The sequence below is a fragment of the Procambarus clarkii genome, chromosome 32 (genome assembly GCF_040958095.1).
Source record: "Procambarus clarkii isolate CNS0578487 chromosome 32, FALCON_Pclarkii_2.0, whole genome shotgun sequence".
NCBI lineage: Eukaryota > Metazoa > Arthropoda > Malacostraca > Decapoda > Cambaridae > Procambarus > Procambarus clarkii.
The window spans coordinates 40,208,680-40,230,675 of NC_091181.1; the positions used below are offsets into that span (position 1 = coordinate 40,208,680).

A 21,996-nucleotide genomic window follows, 5' to 3' on the forward strand; every position below is an offset into this window, starting at 1 on the left:
CCTAATAGTTTTGTCAGACTTTCTTGGGAGGAAACCTCCCCCTCAATAGCCACCGATGGTACAACCTGACAATGGTTGAGCCTTGGAAATTACACCAGGCCTTTTTGGACCCACAACCATCTACTGGTGACCAGGGCCAAAATCTGGCTCCCCTCAAATAGGCAAAGGGAGCCAGGTGATCAAATATCACCACAGAACCAAGAAAAAAGACTGTCTGAAAGTCAAAATGTTCAAAGACAAGTGGTTGAATACAAATTCTAACTCTTGGCAAAAATCATGCAAACAATCATACAAGGAAATTCTGCTGTGATATATTCTTGATTTGAGAAATTTTCTTGAAGCAGGACCATTCTCCAGGTGAGCTGGGCTCCTGGATGAGCTAGATGTGAGAATTTTTAGTGTGCAAACTGTTCCTGCACCTTGGTCCTAGTTACTAGGTCACATTTGTATAATCTGTTGTTCAGAGCAGACGTAGGAACTGCACTTGTCGATTCCCCAGCCCTTTTGTGGCAAGCCTTACCCCTTTCCATCCACATTTCTACTTCCTAAGGCCATCCTCTATGCATGGACCTGTCTCTTCCTCTCATGTCTCGTAGTTCTCCCATTGCTAATACTGTTTTTTCTGTGGAAAGCCCCTCTGGCTCCCCATAGCTTACTGAGCTAATATGCATTTATTAGACTGTGGCATTAGTCCATCGATTGAAGTTCTTGCCTACCAGGGATCATGAACCAGAACCTGACCCCACCTCGGAGAGGCATGAGGAGCAATGGCCTATAGAATCCCCCATGTGGTTGGGAACATTCCACGTCTGCCATCGACCGGGTTAGGCACCCAGAAAGGCAGGCATCTCAAAACACACCCCACCGGGTTAAAATTTGATTACCAAAAGTTGAACTATCAAGCAGAACTAAGAACAGAAAAATAAAGGTAACTGCAGAAGGCCTATTGGCCCATATGAGGCAGCTCCTATTTATAACCACCCAATCCCACTCATACACCCACTCCAAATACCTCAGCATATGTGCCCCGTGACAAGCAAAAGGCTGGTTCCTCATTTACTCCGGTAAACGTCTGTGGTAAAAATTCGCTACCGCACCGGAACTGAGAACCAGCACCATGGAATGAGGGAAGAGAAAGGAGCTAACGTACCAAAATAATGGAAAACATTTGCTCCTTCCCTCTGGCAGCAATGAGACACAATGTCGCCAAGACGCCAGTAGTTGTCAGTAGGCTCCCTCACATGGTCCCCGCAGACAGCAGGTTACCCGCTAGGAAGGTGCCACCACCTGACATTGAGTCTTCCCTATTTATATCGAATACGTCAAAGTGATGTCGTTACTGTGTGCAAATGAATTTCAAATGGTCACCCAGCTTTCACCCTGCTGTGAGCTAAGCACGAAAACCCCTGATGTACCATGTCTCTGCATTCCTGTCTCTGTGCAGTGCTGTGCCCTGGTGGTGGTGTTCTGCTGTGTTATTTTGTGTGAGCCAGGAGTAAATACTAGGGCTACATGCACCTAGGGGGCCCTCATCCCTAGATACCCTGTGAGTACTTCCCTTGCGGCTTGGGATTATCTTCCACAAATCATTCAGGGACTACCTCCGTGGGGATCTTTTGCTGCTTGATGATTACCCGCCCTTGGGGTCAGCTGGGGGTTTCATAGCCGCTGTTTGTCCTTGGGTAGGAGGTAGTATCGTCGCTGGTAGGGGTGCAAGGTTCTGTGTAGCTTGTTTCCCATTATTTACAGTGGCTGGTTCTGTTCCTCCTGGGGACGTTGTGCTTTTGCGGGGTTTTTCTATTTTTGTTTGTTTGTTGCCTGGTGGGGGTCTGCCCCTTAGTAATTGTGCACCCTTTGTTATTCTGGTGGCCCCCCGCTAGGTCCGTATGATTGTACATGTCGCAGGAGTTCAGCTTTAGTTGTTTTCTCGGTAGTTTGGGCCAACCGGTTAGCAGTACCTTGCCTGGGCTTTCCTTATCGGTCAGCCTAAGGGCCCTGGAAAACCCCGTTGGGTTCATTGGCCCAATAGATGCATCCTCTGGGTCCATCTCACTTTATGTGAGTTCATGGGTTGCTCTGTCCCTTTGTCTCAAGGTGACATTCACCATCTTTGCCTCCGCCATGCTGCCTGTTGGGTCGGTGACACCTTTGGCCCGGAGTCCTTCGAGTAGTGTTTCTTGCAGGTGCTCCAATTCACCCAGTTCACTGATAATGATATTCGAGTGCAGGCGGCTGCAGCATTGCATGCGAGGTTTAGGTTGCTGCACCGCGCTAAGTTGGTTGCCAATCCGGATGCCCCGAGGCTGCCCCGCTTAGGTTATAGGGACCCAGACTTGGGGGCGTTAGCCGCTTCGACTTTGGTTTTGTCCGCGCTCCCTTGCCCTTTCCCTGGTGTTGTTCATCCTGCTCCCTCCCCAGCTGCCGGCTCCCAGACGTTTGAGGGTTTCGGAGTCTGGGTGGGGTTTAGATGGTGATGAGACTCGAGGACTTTCGGGGGCTGTCTCATCCGGTTCGGTGTCGGAAGCATTCGGGCCTGCTCCTCCAGCCAGGGCTTTTAGGTCTGACCAGCGGGCTCTCTCCTTTTTTCCAGCTTTTCTGGTGGACTCTTCCTTTTCTTCAGAGGCAGGGGGTTTAGAGGATGGCTATGCCCCCTGTCCTTGCATGGAGGATCCCGGGGCTGGGGAGGAGTTGGCCTGAGGGGCTTGGGCCCCATTTGACCCCACTTGGGTGTTGGTACCCTCAGCATGGGCTTGTTGTTGCAGGGAGGAGGGGTTTTCTTCCCCCCCCCCCCCCTCCCTGTACGAGTTTGATATGGGTTCGGTTCCGAGTTCTCTTGGGTTCTTCAGTTCTTTCTTTCAGGAGGTTTTTGGCTTCCTTCATCCAGCCTAAGGAGGTGAGGGAGGCCAATGCGGCGTACCTCCTGTGCGACCTGGATTTCGCCTCGGTAATGGACCCTTCCTCTTTTGAGTTTGTTTTACTTTTCCTTATTGGGTATGTTACGAGGTGCTGGAGTCTTCCTGGCTGGCGGACTGTACTTTCTTTTTATTGGGGGCCTGGTATACGTTCTGTTGGACCCGCACGCTTGAGTGACAGGAGACTTCTATGGTTGTTCAGGTTAACCTGGGGGGCGAATTGGAGCACCTCAATGCATGCTTGTTTGCCCGTTCTTCTTAAAGGTATCAGCCTGGTGCAGCTTCACCAGCAGGTTCTTGCCCTTTTGGCATTCTTGGTTGTGGTGGATTTGTGCGCCTGTGGGCATTTGGCTTCGGTCTTGCGTTTCTTTGCCCTTCTCGAGTTGTCTTTAGACTGGTTTGAGGAGGATGTGCAGGTGCAGGGTGCCATGCCTGCATCTGGTTAGCTTGCCTTGGCACTCCGGGCATTGGCTGCGTTGTTAAAGATGTTTGCGCTGATACTGAAGGAGATGGTGTCTCTGTTCTTTGTTACTCGCTTGGTATGCTGGCAGGCTGTGCTCGCTCATTCCTTGGAATCCACTTGGGCCTTGGCTCTTAAGTTTTCATCACCATTTTGTCCTCTGCTGTTTACAGAGTCTGCGGTTGTGCAGTTTCTGCATGTGGCTTCAGCTAGCTGTCGCCCTATGTTGGGCTTGTTGATTCTCCGTGGTGGCCATGGGGGTCCTTCCCGGAAAGGGTTTGCCAGGGTTCGGGGTTCCTTTGGTCGTAGTAGGCCAGTGGTGCCAGTTTCGGAGCTGGCGCTTCCTTCAGAGCCGACGGCATCTGATTGGCACTCATCTCGCTCTGCACATCCATCTGTTTCTCGTAAGGGGCATTGAGCCTTTCGTGGGTCGCCCTGTTGATGGGGCGATTTGGGGAAAGCTCATAGTGTTTGCTCACATCTGGTCCCACGATTTGTGGGCATTTCGGGTCATATCCTCCGGCCTGTGGTGGCGTTGGGTGGCTCCTCCTTCGGGAGGTTCGGGCTGGCAGGGCAGGCCTCTTCTCCTGCACTCTGTCAGGTCATCTTGGTGCAGGTGCGCTTGAGTGTGGTCGAAACGACAACGTCCCTCAGGTGGGTTTCCCGTCTGTTCCCAGTCCCGTGTGCGGATCTGAGGATAATCTGGACTTGTCCTGTCTGAACCCCTGGATCCAGTGTCCCTCCTTTTGGATGATCAATCTGTCCCCGGTCCGACTTTTTTTGGAGCCTGATGCTTGGATGGTGTCTCTGGACCTTCAGGATGTGTATTGGCACATCCCAGAGGTCTGATCATCCGGGGTTGAGGGACTGGTTAGGTTTTGTGGTGGGGCGGCATGCTTACCGCTTTCGTTGCCTTCCATTTGGCCTGAATTTGGCACTTCGTATATTCACGTGTCTTAACCGGATTGTGGTGACCCCTTCTTTTAGGGGTTCGGGTTCTGGGCTACCTCGACGACTGGCTGGTGTGGGCTCCCAGCCGGTCCATGTGTCTGCTTGCCAGAGATTTGGTTCTTTCCCAACTCGCTAGGTTCAGGTTCTTGGTGACCTGGTGGAAGTCCCATCTGGTTCCCTCTCATGTTCGGACTTGGTGGGGCCTTGTGTGGGACACTTGGACTGCTTCCTTGTCTCTCCCTCTGGAGGCATTGCTGCGACTGCAGTTTTGCCTTCAGCTGTCCCTTCCCCCTCCCCAGGAGGGGGAAAGGGGAGTCCCAGACTTCTCACGCCAGCTATCCACCCATCAGTTCTGAGGCTGGATGTCCTGCTGACCGGAGGGAGGGAGGGTTGCCAGGAAGCCTCCGTGTCTCGCCCAGAAAATGGTGTTTCATTACATTCAATGTTTTTTTTTGGGCTCCATCTCTGTTTTCCCTTCTATCTTCTTTACCCCAAATCCTTCCTATTGCTCTCATGGTTATACTAGGTGTCCACGTTCATTCCAGTCATCATTCATCTCTGGTTGAAACTGTTGCCAGCATGAATTGCATTGCAGCCACTGATTGTCTTCTGGCCTGAAGTATAAGCTGGTTTTCTGATCCTCTTTATTCTCTAAGGGAAAGAAGGCCTCAGTCTCTGACCCTTCCTTCCTCTGTTCTGGAGTTAGGCACCATCATTATTCTGGAGCTGCCCATGTATTTGAGTACTCTTAACCTTCACTGACTGTGTGTTTGAGGTTGTGTCCTTGCCCCTCAGGGGCTGTTCTTCCTTACCCATGCTACATAACCCTGATTTCACAGATCCCAATTTTAATTGCCTATAAGTTTTCCTGTGTGTTTCTTTACTTTTTACTTTTTATTCCCATCTATTTCCCAATATTTCTCTTATTCAAGGGAATATAAAAAAAATTCTGTGGGGGAGCCCCATTGGCTCCCTGAAGCTATCTTACTGATCAAGTGCCATACTACTTGAGAGTCATCAGTTGCAGAGTTCTTTGTATGCCTATTGGGAACTAGAGCCAGAACCTGGCCCCCTCAGAGATGCAGGGAGCAATGTCCCATGAACACTTTACATGTAAGGTATGTCATCTTGCCATTGACCAAGGAAGGTACCCAGAAAGGTAGGTGCTTCAATGAGGTTCACTTTCAGCTTTTCTCTGTCCTCTTTTGAGAGGTCTTGTCTTATTGACCAAAGTTTGCCATCCTCGTCACATTGCAATTTTCTGGTATTCCGAAGCACTTCTGTCATATACTTCACTCCATTAAACGTCACCCTTAAGGGGCGGTTCTTGTCTCTCATATTTTCCTATCCTCCTAAAATCAGTGACATGCTCCTTTGAATTTAGGTCTTCTTCTATTCCTACTATTTTTTCTATGATTTTCATCTCTTCTGCTCATAGGTCCACCCTGGATGGAATTTCCTTCTATACACATCCAAAAATTATGGACTTACTTCTATCTACAGTGTTTTGTACCAGTTTACTGTTGGTTACCAGTTCTTTCCTAATTGCTTGCCTAAGATCTGCATCTTGTTTGTCATTTCTGGTTTTGACTTCCAAACACACTTCCTTGATATTCTCTTTCTCTTTTAGAACTTGGGCATATGTCTCCTTTATTTCTTCTTTATACTTTTCTAGTTCTTTATTAACCTCCTCTATGTGAGTTGTCAATGAAGTTTCCAGTTGGAGATCCTTCCCTAACTCTATGTTAGCCCTCAGGCTCCCTTGGAGTTGTTCACCATATGAGTCTATTTTCTTGTTTATTACTTCAAAGTCACCACACTTCACTTTCCACACCTCATTTTCTTTCACTAGTTTCTTGATTTGCTCCTCCAGATTTGTTACCTTGTCCATTAATGCAGTAATAATCTTACCTTGCTGAAGAATACTCCCTTTTAGAGTGCAAAGCTCACCCCTAAGAGCTCCATTGTCCTCTTTCAATTTAAGCACTTTTTCTACATACTTCTTTTGCATATCCTCAGTTATCTCTAACCTGCCAAGAACACCTCCTTTCCTTATATCTTGTGGTGAGAATCCTTTGAAACAATCATCTGTTGGTGTGTCTACATTCCCAGTGGCGGTGGTGGCGGCCATCTTTGTTTATATTCTAGAACAAAAACAAACTTCTCCAACTCGGCTATTTTCTCTCAATTTTATTTGTTTGTTGTATTTTATTTGCTTTTACACTTCCCTGAACCTTTATGTAACCTGGGACACCACTGTAGCCCTCAACCTGCTTCCAATACTTAGGTAATTTGATATTTTGTGGAGCTTGCTGCAGTGTGACTCCTGCATCCTCCAGCTCTAGTTACTCTACCTCCAGTGTGTGTGTGTGTAATTACCTAAGTGTAGTTACAGGATGAGAGCTATGCTCATGGTGTCCCATCTACCTAGCACTCTGTCATATAACGCTTTGAAATTACTGACGGTTTTGGCCTCCACCACCTTCTCACCTAACTTGTGTACTCACCTAATTGTGCTTGGGGGGGTTGAGCTCTGGCTCTTTGGTCCCGCCTCTCAACCGTCAATCAACAGGTGTACATGTTCCTGAGCCTATTGGGCTCTATCATATCTACACTTGAAACTGTGTATGGAGTCAGCCTCCACCAAATCACTTCCTAATGCATTCCATTTATCAACCACTCTGACACTAAAAGAGTTCTTTCTAATATCTCTGTGGCTCATTTGGGCACTCAGTTTCCACCTGTGTCCCCTAGTATATGTGCCCCTTGTGTTAAATAGACTGTCTCTATCTACCCTGTCGATTCCCTTGAGAATCTTGAATGTGGTGATCATGTCCCTCCTAACTCTTCTGTCTTCCAACAAAGTGAGGTTTAATTCCCGTAGTCTCTCCTCGTAGCTCATACCTCTCAGCTCGGGTACTAGTCTGGTTGCAAACCTTTGAACCTTTTCCAGTTTAGTCTTATGCTTGACTAGATATGGACTCCATGCTGGAGCCGCATACTCCAGGATTGGTCTGACATATGTGGTATATAATGTTCTGAAAGATTCCTTACACAAGTTTTTAAAGGCCGTTCTTATGTTAGCCAACCTGGCATATGCCACTTATGTTATTCTCTTGATATGATCTTCAGGGGACAGGTCTGGCATAATATCAACCCCCAGGTCTTTCTCTCTCTTTGACTCTTGAAGTATTTTATCTCCCAAATGATACCTTGTATCTGGTCTCCTGCTTCCTACCCCTATCTTCATTACATTATATTTGCTTGGGTTAAACTCTAACAACCATTTGTTCGACCATTCTTGCAGCTTGTCCAGGTCTTCTTGAAGCCTCAAGCTGTCCTTCTCTGTCTTAATCCTTCTCATAATTTTGGCGTCGTCAGCAAATATTGAGAGGAATGAGTCTATACCCTCTGGGAGATCATTTACGTATATCAGAAACAGGATAGGTCCAAGTACAGAGCCTTGTGGGACTCCACTGGTGACTTCATGCCAATCTAAGGTCTCACCCATCACTGTAACTCTGCTTCCTATTGCTTAGGTACTCCCTTATCCACTGTGCCCATGTGGTTGGGCAACCCGTTCTCGCACTTGCCAATAAGTCAATATTGGCTTATTTAATAGGTGCATATGTGACATACTAATTGATTGTGAATATTTTAGTTTACCTTGAAAAGCTTCATAGAAAACACCGACCTCACCTAACCTTCTTAGTATGTTAAGATTACAATTATTACTTAACCTATACCGTTGATAGGTTAAGTAATAGTTGTAAATAAGAAGCAATAAGATGCTTTTCTTAACATACTAAGAAGGTTATGTGAGGTCGGTGTTTTCTATGAAGCTTTTCAAGGTAAACTAAAATATTCACAATCAATTAGTATGTCACATATGCACCTATTAAATAAGCCAATATTGACAGTAAGCAAGTGCAAGAACGGGTTGGGTTGGTGCCCATATGGGCACCAACATATGCAGTGGGCATATGCAGTGCATATGCAGTGGTTGAGGCCCATATGGGCAAAATCGAACTAAATGGCCACCAGAACTGAAGGACAAGAGCTACGAGGATAGGTTAGAGGCATTAAATATGCCTAAACTAAAAGATAGAGGAAAATAAGCAATAGGATTACTACAACATACAAAATAATAATGGGAATCGATAAAATTGATAGGGAAGAATTCTTGAGACCTTTAACTTCAAAAACAAGAGGTCATAGATTTAAACTAACTAAACAAAGGTGTCAAAGAAATATAAGAAAATTCACTTTTGGAAACAGAGTGGTAGATTGTTGGAACAAGTTAGGTGAGAAGGTGGTGGAGGCCAAAACTGTCTGTAGTTTAAAGCATTACGGTATATGACAAAGTGCTGGTAAAGCAGGACACCACGAACATAGCTCTCGTCCTGTAATTACACTTAGATAATTACCAGGTATGTCAGTTTATAGTCTATCATACCCCAGAATGAATTATAGGTGGCCAGAAACTGGAAGCTTCTGGGTAGCTGTCTGTTAGGGGCTTTGGCACTAGGGAGTTTGAGCTCAGTTCTGAGTGAATCATTTGCAGAATCTATTGGCTGTTTTAGTGCTTCATGTAAATGAACTTTACAGTTGTTTGTATTGCCTCGCTTACTTTTTGGGTGTTTTCTCAGTGTGATTGATCATAATAATCTCTAGCTCTCTCTGCCTCGTATTATTATTTTGCCTGTGTGAAGTAGTTTCAGGTTCTGGTTCTGGTCTCCAGTAGCCCAACAGGACTCCAGTGGCTGATGTGACTCTTGTATGAGAAGCCATCTCAGCGAGATAGCTTTTTGCCTCTGCCTCGTACAAATATTTTGCCTGTGTGAAGTAGTTTCAGGTTCTGGCTCTGGTCTCCAGTAGCCCAACAGGACTCCAGTGGCTGATGTGACTCTTGTATGAGAAGCCATCTCAGCGAGATAGCTTCAGGGAACCATTGAGGTTTTACCAGAAAATGACATTTCGATATACTGAACGCTGGTTATTTATTTATTTTTTAGATTTACCCTGAGTGTGACGTTAGTGTGTGGAGAAGAGCGATGGGCATGGGGTCGACTTCTGGAGAAGCTTCAGCTTGCTCTGTCTGAACGGCCACAAGATCTTGCAGAGTTAAATGTTACGGAATGGACTCTGGCACAGCTTAAGCTCAAGTTTAATCTTTAAGATTTTTATATATTATTACTTATAAACTTAGAAGACAATAAGTTGCACTAATATATTATGATTTAAGAAAAAATCTTTTTACTCTGAAGGAAGTATTCTTACAGTGGGACCTTGCTCAAATGGATCGTGGTGCACCCGGATCCCTTAGTGACCAGGCAGATTTTTGATGGGCAAGACTAGGGTGTCCATTTCACCAAGATGTCTTGGTAGACTAGATATATTTTGCTCAATCAGAACTGAATATTTATCCATATTTTCTTAAATACAGGATTTACAGAGTTAAAAAAAAATCAGAAAATCTTGATTAAAAAACAACTTGGGCAGTCAGTAATTGAATAGGCCAATTTTAGAAAAAGAAAAATTGTGTAACTGGTTTTAATTTTGGTGCATTTCATTCAGTAAGGGATAGAGTTTGACTTGGTCAAGGTGCCAAAAATATTATTCTGAAAATCTTGAGTCATGGAAAGACTTTTAGGCATGGTAAAGTCAATAGGCATGGTTTGTTGACACCATTAGGGATCATAGTGGTACTTTTGAAAAATAAAGTTAAGGTTAAGGGGCTCTGGAGTAGGAAGTATTGAGAATAATAGCAAGATCTCAATTACTTTACGATCAGATTCTGCTGATAAATTTTCATCATATGATATGTTGACATTAATATTTTTCTCAATGAAATTTGCTCATAGAGCATGGAAAAATAATGAAGGTAATAATTGTATTTACGCTTTAATATTTCTTGGATTGAGTTTTTAATGATTTTTCTAAATGAGCACAATCTTAGAAAAATTGATATGGTGTTATGGAAGAAACCACTGAACATAGTTAATATGAAAATTAAGGGGGCATTACTTCCAAATTTGCACATAAGGGGCATTACTTCCAGACTGCACATAAGCCTATCTGTAAGGGTGCCAATTTTGGAAAATTTGGCCGCAATTAGGGGAAGTCTGGCAAAAAAGAGGTGTTGGCAGAGCAGGCGCCAGATGAGGTCTGCTTCGCCCCAGCTGTCTGGCGGGAGTTGCCACAAAGATATTGTTACCTAATTATTTCAATGTCTCTGATTTTTTCTTTGTTTTTTTGCAGTAATATTATTCAACAGTGTGTATTGTGATATATTTATATAATAAAATGTGTGAACCATCGCTGTACTCAAAATTATGGTGTGCATATTAGTGATTCAATTATGTTCATAAAACAATAAACAAATAGTTTTGCTGTTATTACACTATATACACAGGTTATATATAAGTATTTGCATGTTTTGTTCACCATAATGAACCACTAAGTTGGTATTGTGAGTCAAAAGCAACGAAGAGCGGCCACCACTCACCAGCCACTCGCCACCAACCCCTCCCTCACCTTCTCACTCGCCAACATACTCCTCCCACCATACTGTTTTTTTTTATTCACTATACACAGATGTTATATATATAAGTATTGTATCTACATGTTCACCATAACTGTACATCTAAGCTTGTATGGTGAGTTCAGGCAATAAGAGACATAGCTACACACACAGTCAGCTGGTGGCTGCCGCCCTCACTGGTTCAAGGCCAGATGCACTAATATTTCTCCTCCAACAATACTGTTTGTGGTGTTATTACACTATATACACACATTATAGATACGTATCTACATGTTTTATTCAACATAATTGTATAAATAAGCTGGTATGGTCTTATGGTGCCCAAAGACCATAGTGGCCACCAGTACACACCATGGCATGTCATGCAGATTATGCCACCTTCCTCACCAAAATGGCTGCTCCCAACATACTCCTCTTGCTGTTATTACACTATATACACACGTTATATATAAGTATCCACATTTGTGTTCACCATAGCGAACCACTAAGCTGGTGCTGGTATAGTGAGTCTAGACAGTAAAAGGGGGTCACACACAGTCAGCAGACAACGCTACCTCCCTCCCCACCAAGATTACTCCTCCCACTGTAGCGCTAATTATCACCACAATCCTGCTATTATCAGAATCCTGGTCATTTTTATCACAGTCAGGGGTCTTCTGTAATACTATCATTGCTAAATAATAGCATGTACATATATATTTTGACATTTTTAGGCAATATTATGGTCACAAGTTGAACAGCGGTGCTGTGAGCTCATGCTGCGTGTGCCAGCCTTGGTGGCTCACTCAGTACTAAGGCTCTCATACCCGGGAATGTTGCCCATGATTTTTTTTCTGGGTGGCGTCTGTTAACTATCGGTTGTGGCTGTACTATAGCTGCCCCTATCCTTCCCGGGGCATTTAAAATCGTGCGCCAGAGCCTCAATCATCTATATATGTATTGCTCGGTTTCAGTAAAGTTACTCCCATCGTCTATGTATTACGCGGTTTAAGGGTTATAGGCTGCAGCTTGGAGGAGGATGATGAAAATATGTGTATAATCCTGTTTTGCTAGTAGATAGCTATCATATGACTGTTTGAAATTAAGACTTCATCCAGTAAAAAATTTTCTTCGACCGAGAGAATTAATCAGCTTTTCCAAACAGTAAGTAAAAATATTGTTACATTTTCCCTTTAAATTTTTATTTTCCTCAATTTTATGTTCCGGTATATTTAAATTGCATTGTTCACGAATTATTGTGCTCTGTTAGTTGAGGTTAGAATTATTTTTTACATTAGCAAAAAATGACTAACGATTGGTGGGCTGGACTCCTTGGTTAACCAGAATAGGTGAGAGTGCAATTGTTCCGTTTGAGTAAGGTGCCACTTTCTTGTTTCTCAAGTGTCTTAGTACTTATTTCCATTTTAATAATTGAGACCAAAATAATATGCAGTATTAATTATATGTAACATCTTATGTTAATATTTTCTGTACTTAACATTAAAATCAATTTTATTGATTATGAAAAGCCTCTGGATTTTTAATATGCAATATACCTTTTAAATATCTTATTGGCAGTATTATATCCAGCCCGTCCTCCTAAGGTTTCCCAACGTCAAGAAAACGGTCACATTAAAGTGACCTCTCCTTACCTATCAGAGGACCCAAAACAGAAAAACGGGACAGTATGTCACTTTCGTGAGTCGCTTCAATTTTCTTATGACAATTTTTAGCCTTATGTAACGCATACGATCGAAATGCTACTTCTTTGTAAGAGGACAGGTTGTTTTATCAGTATAAAAATATTAAATATTTATAATACATGATTAATCACTACAATGAAATTTAGACATCATCTAAAATTTTAAGAATACAGTAAAAGAAGAGTGTTATCTTCAAAATTAAACACAAAAATAAAAATATTAGATTTTTATTTTTTAGAAATGGTACTCAGTGTAGAGTACTTGCATTGAAGAAGCATAATTGCTACAATTTACTTGAATTAGTGTTATTTTGGGGGAATTTCCCTCAGTAGCTCACCATAGTTTGCATTTTGATAAAGTCAAGTACATATTGAAAAGTACACCAAGCCTCAGATGTCCATGCTAACCTATCAGAAGCCAAGACCAAAATATGACACACTCTACAAGGCGATGGGAGTTTGGGGATCAGAGATTGATCCAAAACCAAGAAAAATCCACCAGAAAGATAGGTGAAATTAAACAAAATAAAGCACGAAGAAATATTTATTCTGAGGCAAATAATGTTTGCCACTGGTAACTAACACTAACCTTGATACACCTGGCCATTACCAGATGATGGCCCAGGTCACTTGGATCCCTAGTCAGCCATCAACCTCAGTTGCCTGGTGCAAGTAGAGAGAGTGCCTCTCTGCCTTGGACCCTCTGACCTGCTTTTATTTCAGGTAAGAGGTGTTGGCAATCCCTGGAACAATTAGTTCCATGAGGTCATTGCATTATTTTTGTTCTATTAATGTTTTATTATTGTTCCTTGTATTATAATTCATTTCGACTGTGTGCCAGGGTGGCCTTCCCTGGTGGCTGGCTTGCATTTTTTCCTGCTCCACCAGATCTGAGAAATTGGGGTTCCTTCCCTGCAAGTTGGGGGTCTCTTTGAGTCATTTTGCCATTGGGTAATGCATGGGACTTGCTGTCCACAGTAAGGCCTGTGGTTATGGAGTTAGCTCTGTGCTTATGTATGAATCTTCAACCAATGAAGCTTCAGCAGCTGGCAGTCAAAACTGACCAGGGTGCTCATTCACCTTGTTACATGCCAATGATCGTTCCATGTCTCCACCATGCTGCCTATTAGGTCAGACACCTTCAACCCCAAATCCTGCAACGTTTGCACTCATTAGATCTATGTTAATAGAGACTGTTTCAAAATAGGAGGCTTATCAGGCAGCTACCACTTCATGGCATGTTTTATCTTTATTTGTGGTTCATGGCATGGTGTTCAATTGGATAACCCTATGGTGTTTATAGACCTGGATTTAGAGGAGCTGGTGAATACCACCTGGTCTAAGTTAGCCCCCCCTTCTTTATTTCCCCCTTCTGGTGTGGTTTGCCCAGCACATGATCTCTGGCTTTGAAATGTCTGAGGATTTCAGACAAAGGTCAGGATTTAGCTTTGAAGGTCCTCCCAGGCTGCTCCATCCACTTTTTTTTTTCTTTTTTCTTTTTTTTTTAGGGATATTCCTGCGCGGGCCCTAAGCCTCTGGCTGTCCCACTAAGTGTTGCTTGTTTCTGTTTTACTTGGGCGGAGTATGAGTATTTATTACTCGTATGGTCGCTTCAGTAAGATTTTGCCATATGTGTTTAACAACTTCTGCTCTGTTGAATCTAAGTTGAAATCTTAATGGGTTTGTAACTGTGCACGGTGTTAGATAATGTTTGATGGCAGATACAGTTGAGCCATCCCTTCCCACCAGGGTCCGTCTAATTACCACAAGCTTCACAAAGCTTCCTGGCAATACGTTAGTAATGAATAAATATGATATGTTAGGTTAAGCTGACCTAACCTAACCTAAAACTCCTATCCTAACCTAACCTAACTTAACCAAACCAAACCTAACCTAACCGAAGCTTGGATCGTCGACACCAGCTTTTTATTTTCGTCTAATTTCTTTATAAAAAGATATTTTTTCAGATTAAAATTATGTTTTTTCGTGTTGTACATTCAGCACCAACATTATAATGAGTAAATATATCATATTTATTCATTAACGTATTGCCAGGAAGCTTTGTGAAGCTTGTGTAGCTTGTGGTAATTAGACGGACCGTCCCACCACAACATATGGAGCCTTTGCCTTCACAACAACTACTTTGCTGTGATCCTTTTCAGTGGGATACCTTTTTATCTCAGGCATTGACGTGTAGAACTTCAATGATCAAGAGAGTAAAATTGTACAATATACATTATAAGTTATTGGATGTGACTGAGGACTTAGAGGTAAGTCAATGAAACAATACTCCATTTTATGTAAAATTTATTGCTCAATATAGGTGAATGTGTGCATCCATCGCTTAAATCAAGTATATAAATATACGTTGTTGGTGTTTAGAAAGGTAAATGAACAATTGCAAACCTTATTACAAAACTAGCTTTCACATTGACAGTGGCTGGTCACTGGGCAAACTATAGTGTATTATATATCCATTTCCTTGGTTAATATACGTTTTAGTGTGCATCCATTGCTTAAATCAAGTATATAAATATACATTGTTGGTGTGTATTGAGGTAAAGGAAGTATTGCAAAGCTAATTAAGACACTAGAATTCAAATTGAGGTTGGCTCGCTGCTGGGCAAACTGTCTTTCGTTGCCGAGTACCACTATTCAACAAACACCTCACTCACCCTGCAACTCCGAATTGACAGTACGATTTAATACTAAGTGTAATAAGTACACTTTCTTACTGTCATAGCCATCCAGCCATCCTCCGAATATGGGGAGGTAAATGCAATGGCACAAGTAAGTATAATTATGTACTATTCCTAGCATTCAGGAATTGTACTTATTACACTTAGTATTAAACCGTACTGTCAAATAATCGCCAGAATCGCACCAAAACATTGTGAATATTTGAGTTTACCTGAAAAGCTGAATAGAAAACCACGACCTAACCTAACGGCCTTAGTGTATGAGGACAAGCATTTTATTGCTTCTTAATTACAATTAGCACTTAACCTATAGCTATATTGATATTACAGTTTTATAAAACTAATAAAACAAAACTGAAGTCTTTTAATAAATTATAAAGTAACTCAGGATATTTTCAAATTTTCTATAAAATCTGTATTGTTTAATAAAACTGAAAAAATTTCTTTATATTTAAAACTTTAAATATAGAATTAAAGATGAAAATTTAATTCTAAAATTCTGAGTGTTTTAACAGAAAACAAGGAGAATACATGTAGAGGTAAGTGTAATGGCACAAGTAAGTCTACTCGCCTAGTTATGTCTGTAGGATCGAGCATTGATTCTTGATCCCGCCTATAATTATGTACTTATAGTGTAATTATGTACTATTCCTAGCAGTCACGAATTGTACTTCATTACACAGTATTAAACCGTACTGTCAATTCGGGGGATGCGTTGCACCATCTAACATCGACTTTGATTGTTATTATGCCTAGGTATATTCAATCAGCGATAGATTCAATAGATAAACCTTTAATTTTCATGTGTTCATGCAATTGGTGCATTTGAAAGCTCACTAACGAATTCCGAGTGATATATTCGTCTCTCACTAATGCCACAACCTGCCCTCCCTCCCAGCCAAAAGAGAGTAATTCCATAACAGAAAATCATACAATCAATGGGTAACTATTATTTTTGTGTTCTCGATCATAGTAAGCATATTGATTTAGAGTTGATTTCCACAATGACCATGTCACATTAAATGCTAAAAACTTCCAAATCCAATCCTCCACTAAACGCAAACAACAATCCTACAAACCTATATTAACCTTTCCATAAAACACCACTGATGTACCACCACCAGTTTCCACACACAAATAAAAATAAAAACTTAACTAATTTAACCTATCTATCTCGATAAATAAATATAATCACTCCGACAACTCGCCATAATCTAATCAACTTTCTATATTTATTGTGTGATAATAACACCTAATCTTGGTTCTAACGTTATTATATAATGATATTGACTTCACCGAACCTCACTGAACCTAACCTAACCTGTTTTCACTAATTGGCATATTTTTGGTATAAAAAGTCGTAATTTTAAAGTCCACGAACCCATGACAAAGCGCACGCGAAACACCAGGCGAGTGTCTTACCACTACACCACGGAGACTGTTAAAGAACACTGTTTTTCCCAAAAACGGTGGGTTTTCTGAGTGGAAGAGAACGTATGTCTGGAAGCTGACTTTAACCGCCCCAAGCTGCACGCGCAGTGAGCCGAGGTTATATAAGCCTGGACGGAGGCGGCGTGGCCCCTCTTCCAAGCCAGCAGCTGCTCTTACATAACGCCCACCCTCCTCCCGGGATCCTCTGCATCATCTGTTTTAATTTTGAAAGGGACGGCCCACAGACGTGCTCAAGGGGCACTTGCTCTTGCATGCTAAGCATTTGCTGTATCTTTGGGGGTGCTCCGCCGGAACCCCCAAAGTGATAAGCCTGCAGATAGCCAAGAAATATTCCCATGAATTGTAATTAGTCTAATTAAGTTAATGCAACTTTCATTTACTACCTATGGATGTAGTTATTAATTGTAATTGATCTCTACTTTATCATTAAGGATTATACCACAGTACTTTATTGTTATGCACTAGTCAATACTAATTATTTATCATTCATCCTAATTAGCTATTTGAGTCATTAAAAATAATTGCTTATCATTATACTATTTGTTATTATTATTTATTATATAATAATAATTATCTTATTATTTATTAATTTATTATTTATTAATTTATTTATTAATTTATTATATAAATTTATATAAATTTATTATATAAATTTATTATATATTGTGACGATAATCTCCTTCAAGAGATTGAGCCTGCTCTTCCCTCCATAATTACGTCGTTGAAATTATATAATACTACTATGGAAGAAATGTCCAACAACGACAACAACACCAGCAAGGTTTGCCAGAGCGCAAAACGTTGCAGCCAGAGACACCTGTTCAGACTCAAACCGCCAAACTACCTGTTGATCGCTACCGGCTCCGCTGATGGGTGGCCGGTCTGGCTGCACCTGCACTCGCCCCCCCCATACTACTTGATGTCTGGGGTCGCCACGGCCTCAGACCTCAGAATGTTCAGTGCTTTCGTGGTTACCACTCCTCCCGGCTAGACGTTAGCGTGTACTGAGAGAGGTGGTAGCTTAAAGCCAATATTCCAGCACCTTCCCTTTATTTTGTGTTGCACTTCTTGTTATTTTATCTTAACGTAACTTTTCATTGTGTCATTTAATTATTCTTATTATTTTGATTGATTGATTTTATTATACAAATTTGTTTGTCCATTTTTTCATGTTTTGATTTATTTAACGTAATTAAAATTTCATTGTTAAAGTTTACTTGTGTTTTGTGTGTCTTCTCCTTACCTTACCACAGACGAAGTTCCAGTTTTTCTATTTTTTTTTATAACTATGTCACGAGGCCATACCCCTAGCCTTAAACAGCCGAACACCAACGCGTTACCGTCACAATATTTATTTATTATTTATTATTTTCGCTGCTACCGGCCAAAAATAGCGCGATTTTCGCCGCTACTATCCAAAAACCGCTCGATTTTCGCCGCTACCGGCCAAAAACCATGCGATTTTCGCCGCTGGCAGGCAAAAATCGCGATTTTCGCCGCTACCGGCCAAAAACCGCGCGATTTTCGCCGCTACCAGTAAAAAACCATGCGATTTTCGCAGCTGGTGGGCAAAAATCGCGATTTTCGCCGCTACCGGCCAAAAATAGCGCGATTTTCGCCGCTACCGGCCAAAAACCGCGCGATTTTCGCCGCTACCGGCCAAAAACCATGCGATGTTCGCAGCTGGCGGGTAAAAATCGCTATTTTTGCCGCTAGCGGCCAAAAATCGGGCTATTTTTGCCGCTAACGGCCGAAAACCGCGCTATTTTGCGCAAAAACCATGCGATTTTCGCAGCTGGCGGGCAAAAATCGCGATTTTCGCCGCTACCGGCCAAAAATAGCGCGATTTTCGCCGCTACTGGCCAAAAACCGCTTGATTTTCGCCACTACCGACCAAAAACCATGCGATTTTCGCAACTGGAGGGCAAAAATCGCGATTTTCGCCGATACCAGCCAAAAATAGCGCGATTTTTGCCGCTACCGGCCAAAAACCGCGCGATTCTCGCCGCTACCAGCCAAACACCATGCGATTTTCGCAGCTGTCGGGCAAAAATCGCGATTTTCGCCGCTACCGGCCAAAAATAGCGCGATTTTCGCCGCTACCGGCCAAAAACCACGCGATGTTCGCAGCTGATGGGCAAAAATCGCGATTTTTGCCGCTAGCGGCCAAAAATCGGGCTATTTTTGCCGCTAACGGCCGAAAACCGCGCTATTTTGCGCAAAAACCATGTGATTTTCGCAGCTGGCGGACAAAAATCGAGATTTTCGCCGCTACCGGCCAAAAATAGCGCGATTTTCGCCGCTACCGGCCAAAAACCGCGCGATTTTCGCCGCTACTGGCCAAAAACCAAGCGATTTTCGCAGCTGGCGGGGAAAAATCGCGATTTTCGCCGCTACCGGCAAAAAATAGCGCGATTTTCGCCGCTACCGGCCAAAAACCGCGCGATTTTCGCCGCTACCGACCAAAAACCATGCGATTTTCGCAGTTGGCGGGGAAAAATCGCGATTTTCGCCGCTACCGGCCAAAAATAGCCCCATTTTCGCCGCTACCGGCCAAAAACCGCTCGATTTTCGCCGCTACCTGCCAAAAACCGCGCGATTTTCGCCGCTAGCGGCCAAAAATAGCGCGTTTTTTGCCGTTAACGGCCGAAAACCGCGCTATTTTGCGCAAAAACCATGCGATTTTCGCAGCTGGCGGGCAAAAATCGCGATTTTCGCCGCTACCGGCCAAAAATAGCGCGATTTTCGTTGCTAGCGGCCAAAAACCGTGCGATTTTCGCCGCTAGCGGCCAAAAATCGGGCGATTTTTGCCGCTAACGGCCGAAAACCGCGCTATTTTGCGCAAAAACCATGCGATTTTTGCAGCTGGCGGGCAAAAGTCGCGATTTTTGCCGCTATCGGCCAAAAATAGTGCGATTTTCGCCGCTACCGGCCAAAAACCGCGCGATTTTCGCCGCTACCAGCCAAAAACCATGCGATTTTCGCCGCTACCAGCCAAAAACCATGCGATTTTCGCAGCTGGCGGGCAAAAATCGCGATTTTCGTCGCTACCGGCCAAAAACCGCTCGATTTTCGCCGCTACCGACCAAAAACCATGCGATTTTCGCAGCTGGCGGGCAAAAATCGCGATTTTCGCCGCTACCGGCCAAAAATAGCGCGATTTTTGCCGCTAGCGGCCAAAAATCGGGCTATTTTTGCAGCTAACGGCCGAAAACCGCGCTATTTTGCGCAAAAACCATGCGATTTTCGCAGCTGGCGGGCAAAAATCCCGATTTTCGCCGCTACCGGCCAAAAATAGCGCGATTTTCGCCGCTACCGGCCAAAAACCGCTCGATTATCGCCGCTACCGGCCAAAAACCATGCGATTTTCGCAGCTGGCGGGCAAAAATCGCTATTTTCTCCGCTACCGGCCAAAAATAGCGCGATTTTCGCCACTAGCGGCCAAAAACCGTCCGATTTTTGCCGCTAGCGGCCAAAAGTCGGGCGATTTTTGCCGCTAACGGCCGAAGACCGCGCTATTTTGCGCAAAAACCATGCGGTTTTTGCAGCTGGTGGGCAAAAATCACAATTTTCGCCGCTACCGGCCAAAAACCGCTCGATTTTCGCCGCTACCGGCCAAAAATAGCGCGATTTTCGTTGCTAGCGGCCAAAAACCGTGCGATTTTCGCCGCTAGCGGCCAAAAATCGGGCGATTTTTGCTGCTAACGGCTGAAAACCGCGCTATTTTGCGCCAAAACCATGCGATTTTCGCAGCTGGCGGGCAAAAGTCGCGATTTTTGCCGCTATCGGCCAAAAATAGCGCGATTTTCGCCGCTACCGGCCAAAAACCGCGCGATTTTCGCCGCTACCAGCCAAAAACCATGCGATTTTCGCAGCTGGCGGGCAAAAATCGCGATTTTCGCCGCTACCGGCCAAAAACCGCTCGATTTTCGCCGTTACCGGCCAAAAACCATGCGATTTTCGCAGCTGGCGGGAAAAAATCGCGATTTTCGCCGCTACCGGCTAAAAATAGCGCGATTTTCGCCGCTACCGGCCAAAAACCGCGCGATTTTCGCCGCTACTGGCCAAAAACCAAGCGATTTTCGCAGCTGGTGGGCAAAAATCGCGATTTTCGCCGCTACCGGCCAAAAATAGCGCGATTTTCGCCGCTACCGGCCAAAAACCGCTCGATTTTCGCCGCTACCGGCCAAAAATAGCGCGATTTTCGCCGCTAGCGGCCAAAAACCGTCCGATTTTTGCCGCTAGCGGCCAAAAGTCGGGCGATTTTTGCCGCTAACGGCCGAAGACCGCGCTATTTTGCGCAAAAACCATGCGGTTTTTGCAGCTGGTGGGCAAAAATCGCAATTTTCGCCGCTACCGGCCAAAAATAGCGCGATTTTCGCCGCTACCGGCCAAAAACCGCGCGATTTTTGCCGCTAGCGGCCAAAAATAGCGCGTTTTTTGCCGCTAACGGCCGAAAACCGCGCTATTTTGCGCAAAAACCATGCGATTTTCGCAGCTGGCGGGCAAAAATCGCGATTTTCGCCGCTACCGGCCAAAAATAGCGCGATTTTCGCTGCTAGCGGCAAAAAACCGTGCGATTTTCGCCGCTAGCGGCCAAAAATCGGGCAATTTTTGCCGCTAACGGCCGAAAACCGCGCTATTTTACGCAAAAAACATGCGATTTTCGCATCTGGCGGGAAAAAGTCGCGATTTTCGCCGCTACCGGCCAAAAATAGCGCGATTTTCGCCGCTACCGGCCAAAAACCGCGCGATTTTCGCCGCTACCAGCCAAAAACCATGCGATTTTCGCAGCTGGCGGGCAAAAATCGCGATTTTCGCCGCTACCGGCCAAAAATAGCGCAATTTTCGCCGCTACCGGCCAAAAATAGCGCGATTTTCGACGCTACCGGCCAAAAACCGCGCGATTTTCGCCGCTACCAGCCAAAAACCATGCGATTTTCGCAGCTGGCGGGCAAAAATCGCGATTTTCGCCGCTACCGGCCAAAAATAGCGCGATTTTCGCCGCTACCGGCCAAAAACCGCGCGATTTTCGCCGCTACCGGCCAAAACCCATACGATTTTCGCAGCTGGCAGGCAAAAATCGCGATTTTCGCCGCTACCAGCCAAAAATAGCGCGATTTTCTCAGCTACCGGCCAAAAACCGCTCGATTTTCGCCGCTACCGGCCAAAAATCGCGATTTTTGCCTCTATCGGCCAAAAATAGCGCGATTTTCGCCGCTACCTGACAAAAGCCGCTCGATTTTCGCCGCTACCGGCCAAAAACTATGCGATTTTTGCAGCTGGCGGCAAAAATC

The 21,996-nt window shown here is 44.0% G+C and overlaps 1 protein-coding gene across 5 annotated transcripts in view; it reads left to right on the forward strand.

Moving 5' to 3' along the window:
• LOC123759453 (coiled-coil domain-containing protein 103) overlaps positions 1 to 12,376 on the forward strand; it is a 29,880-nt gene extending 17,504 nt beyond the window's left edge. For all 5 annotated transcript variants that reach the window (XM_045744542.2, XM_069335268.1, XM_069335267.1 and 2 more), the window contains exon 5: positions 9,339 to 12,376. In XM_045744542.2, the coding sequence (XP_045600498.2) occupies positions 9,339 to 9,501 (163 nt within the window). In that variant the 3' untranslated portion in view covers positions 9,502 to 12,376. The remainder of the gene's footprint in view (positions 1 to 9,338) is intronic.
• The last annotated feature ends 9,620 nt before the right edge of the window (positions 12,377 to 21,996 follow it).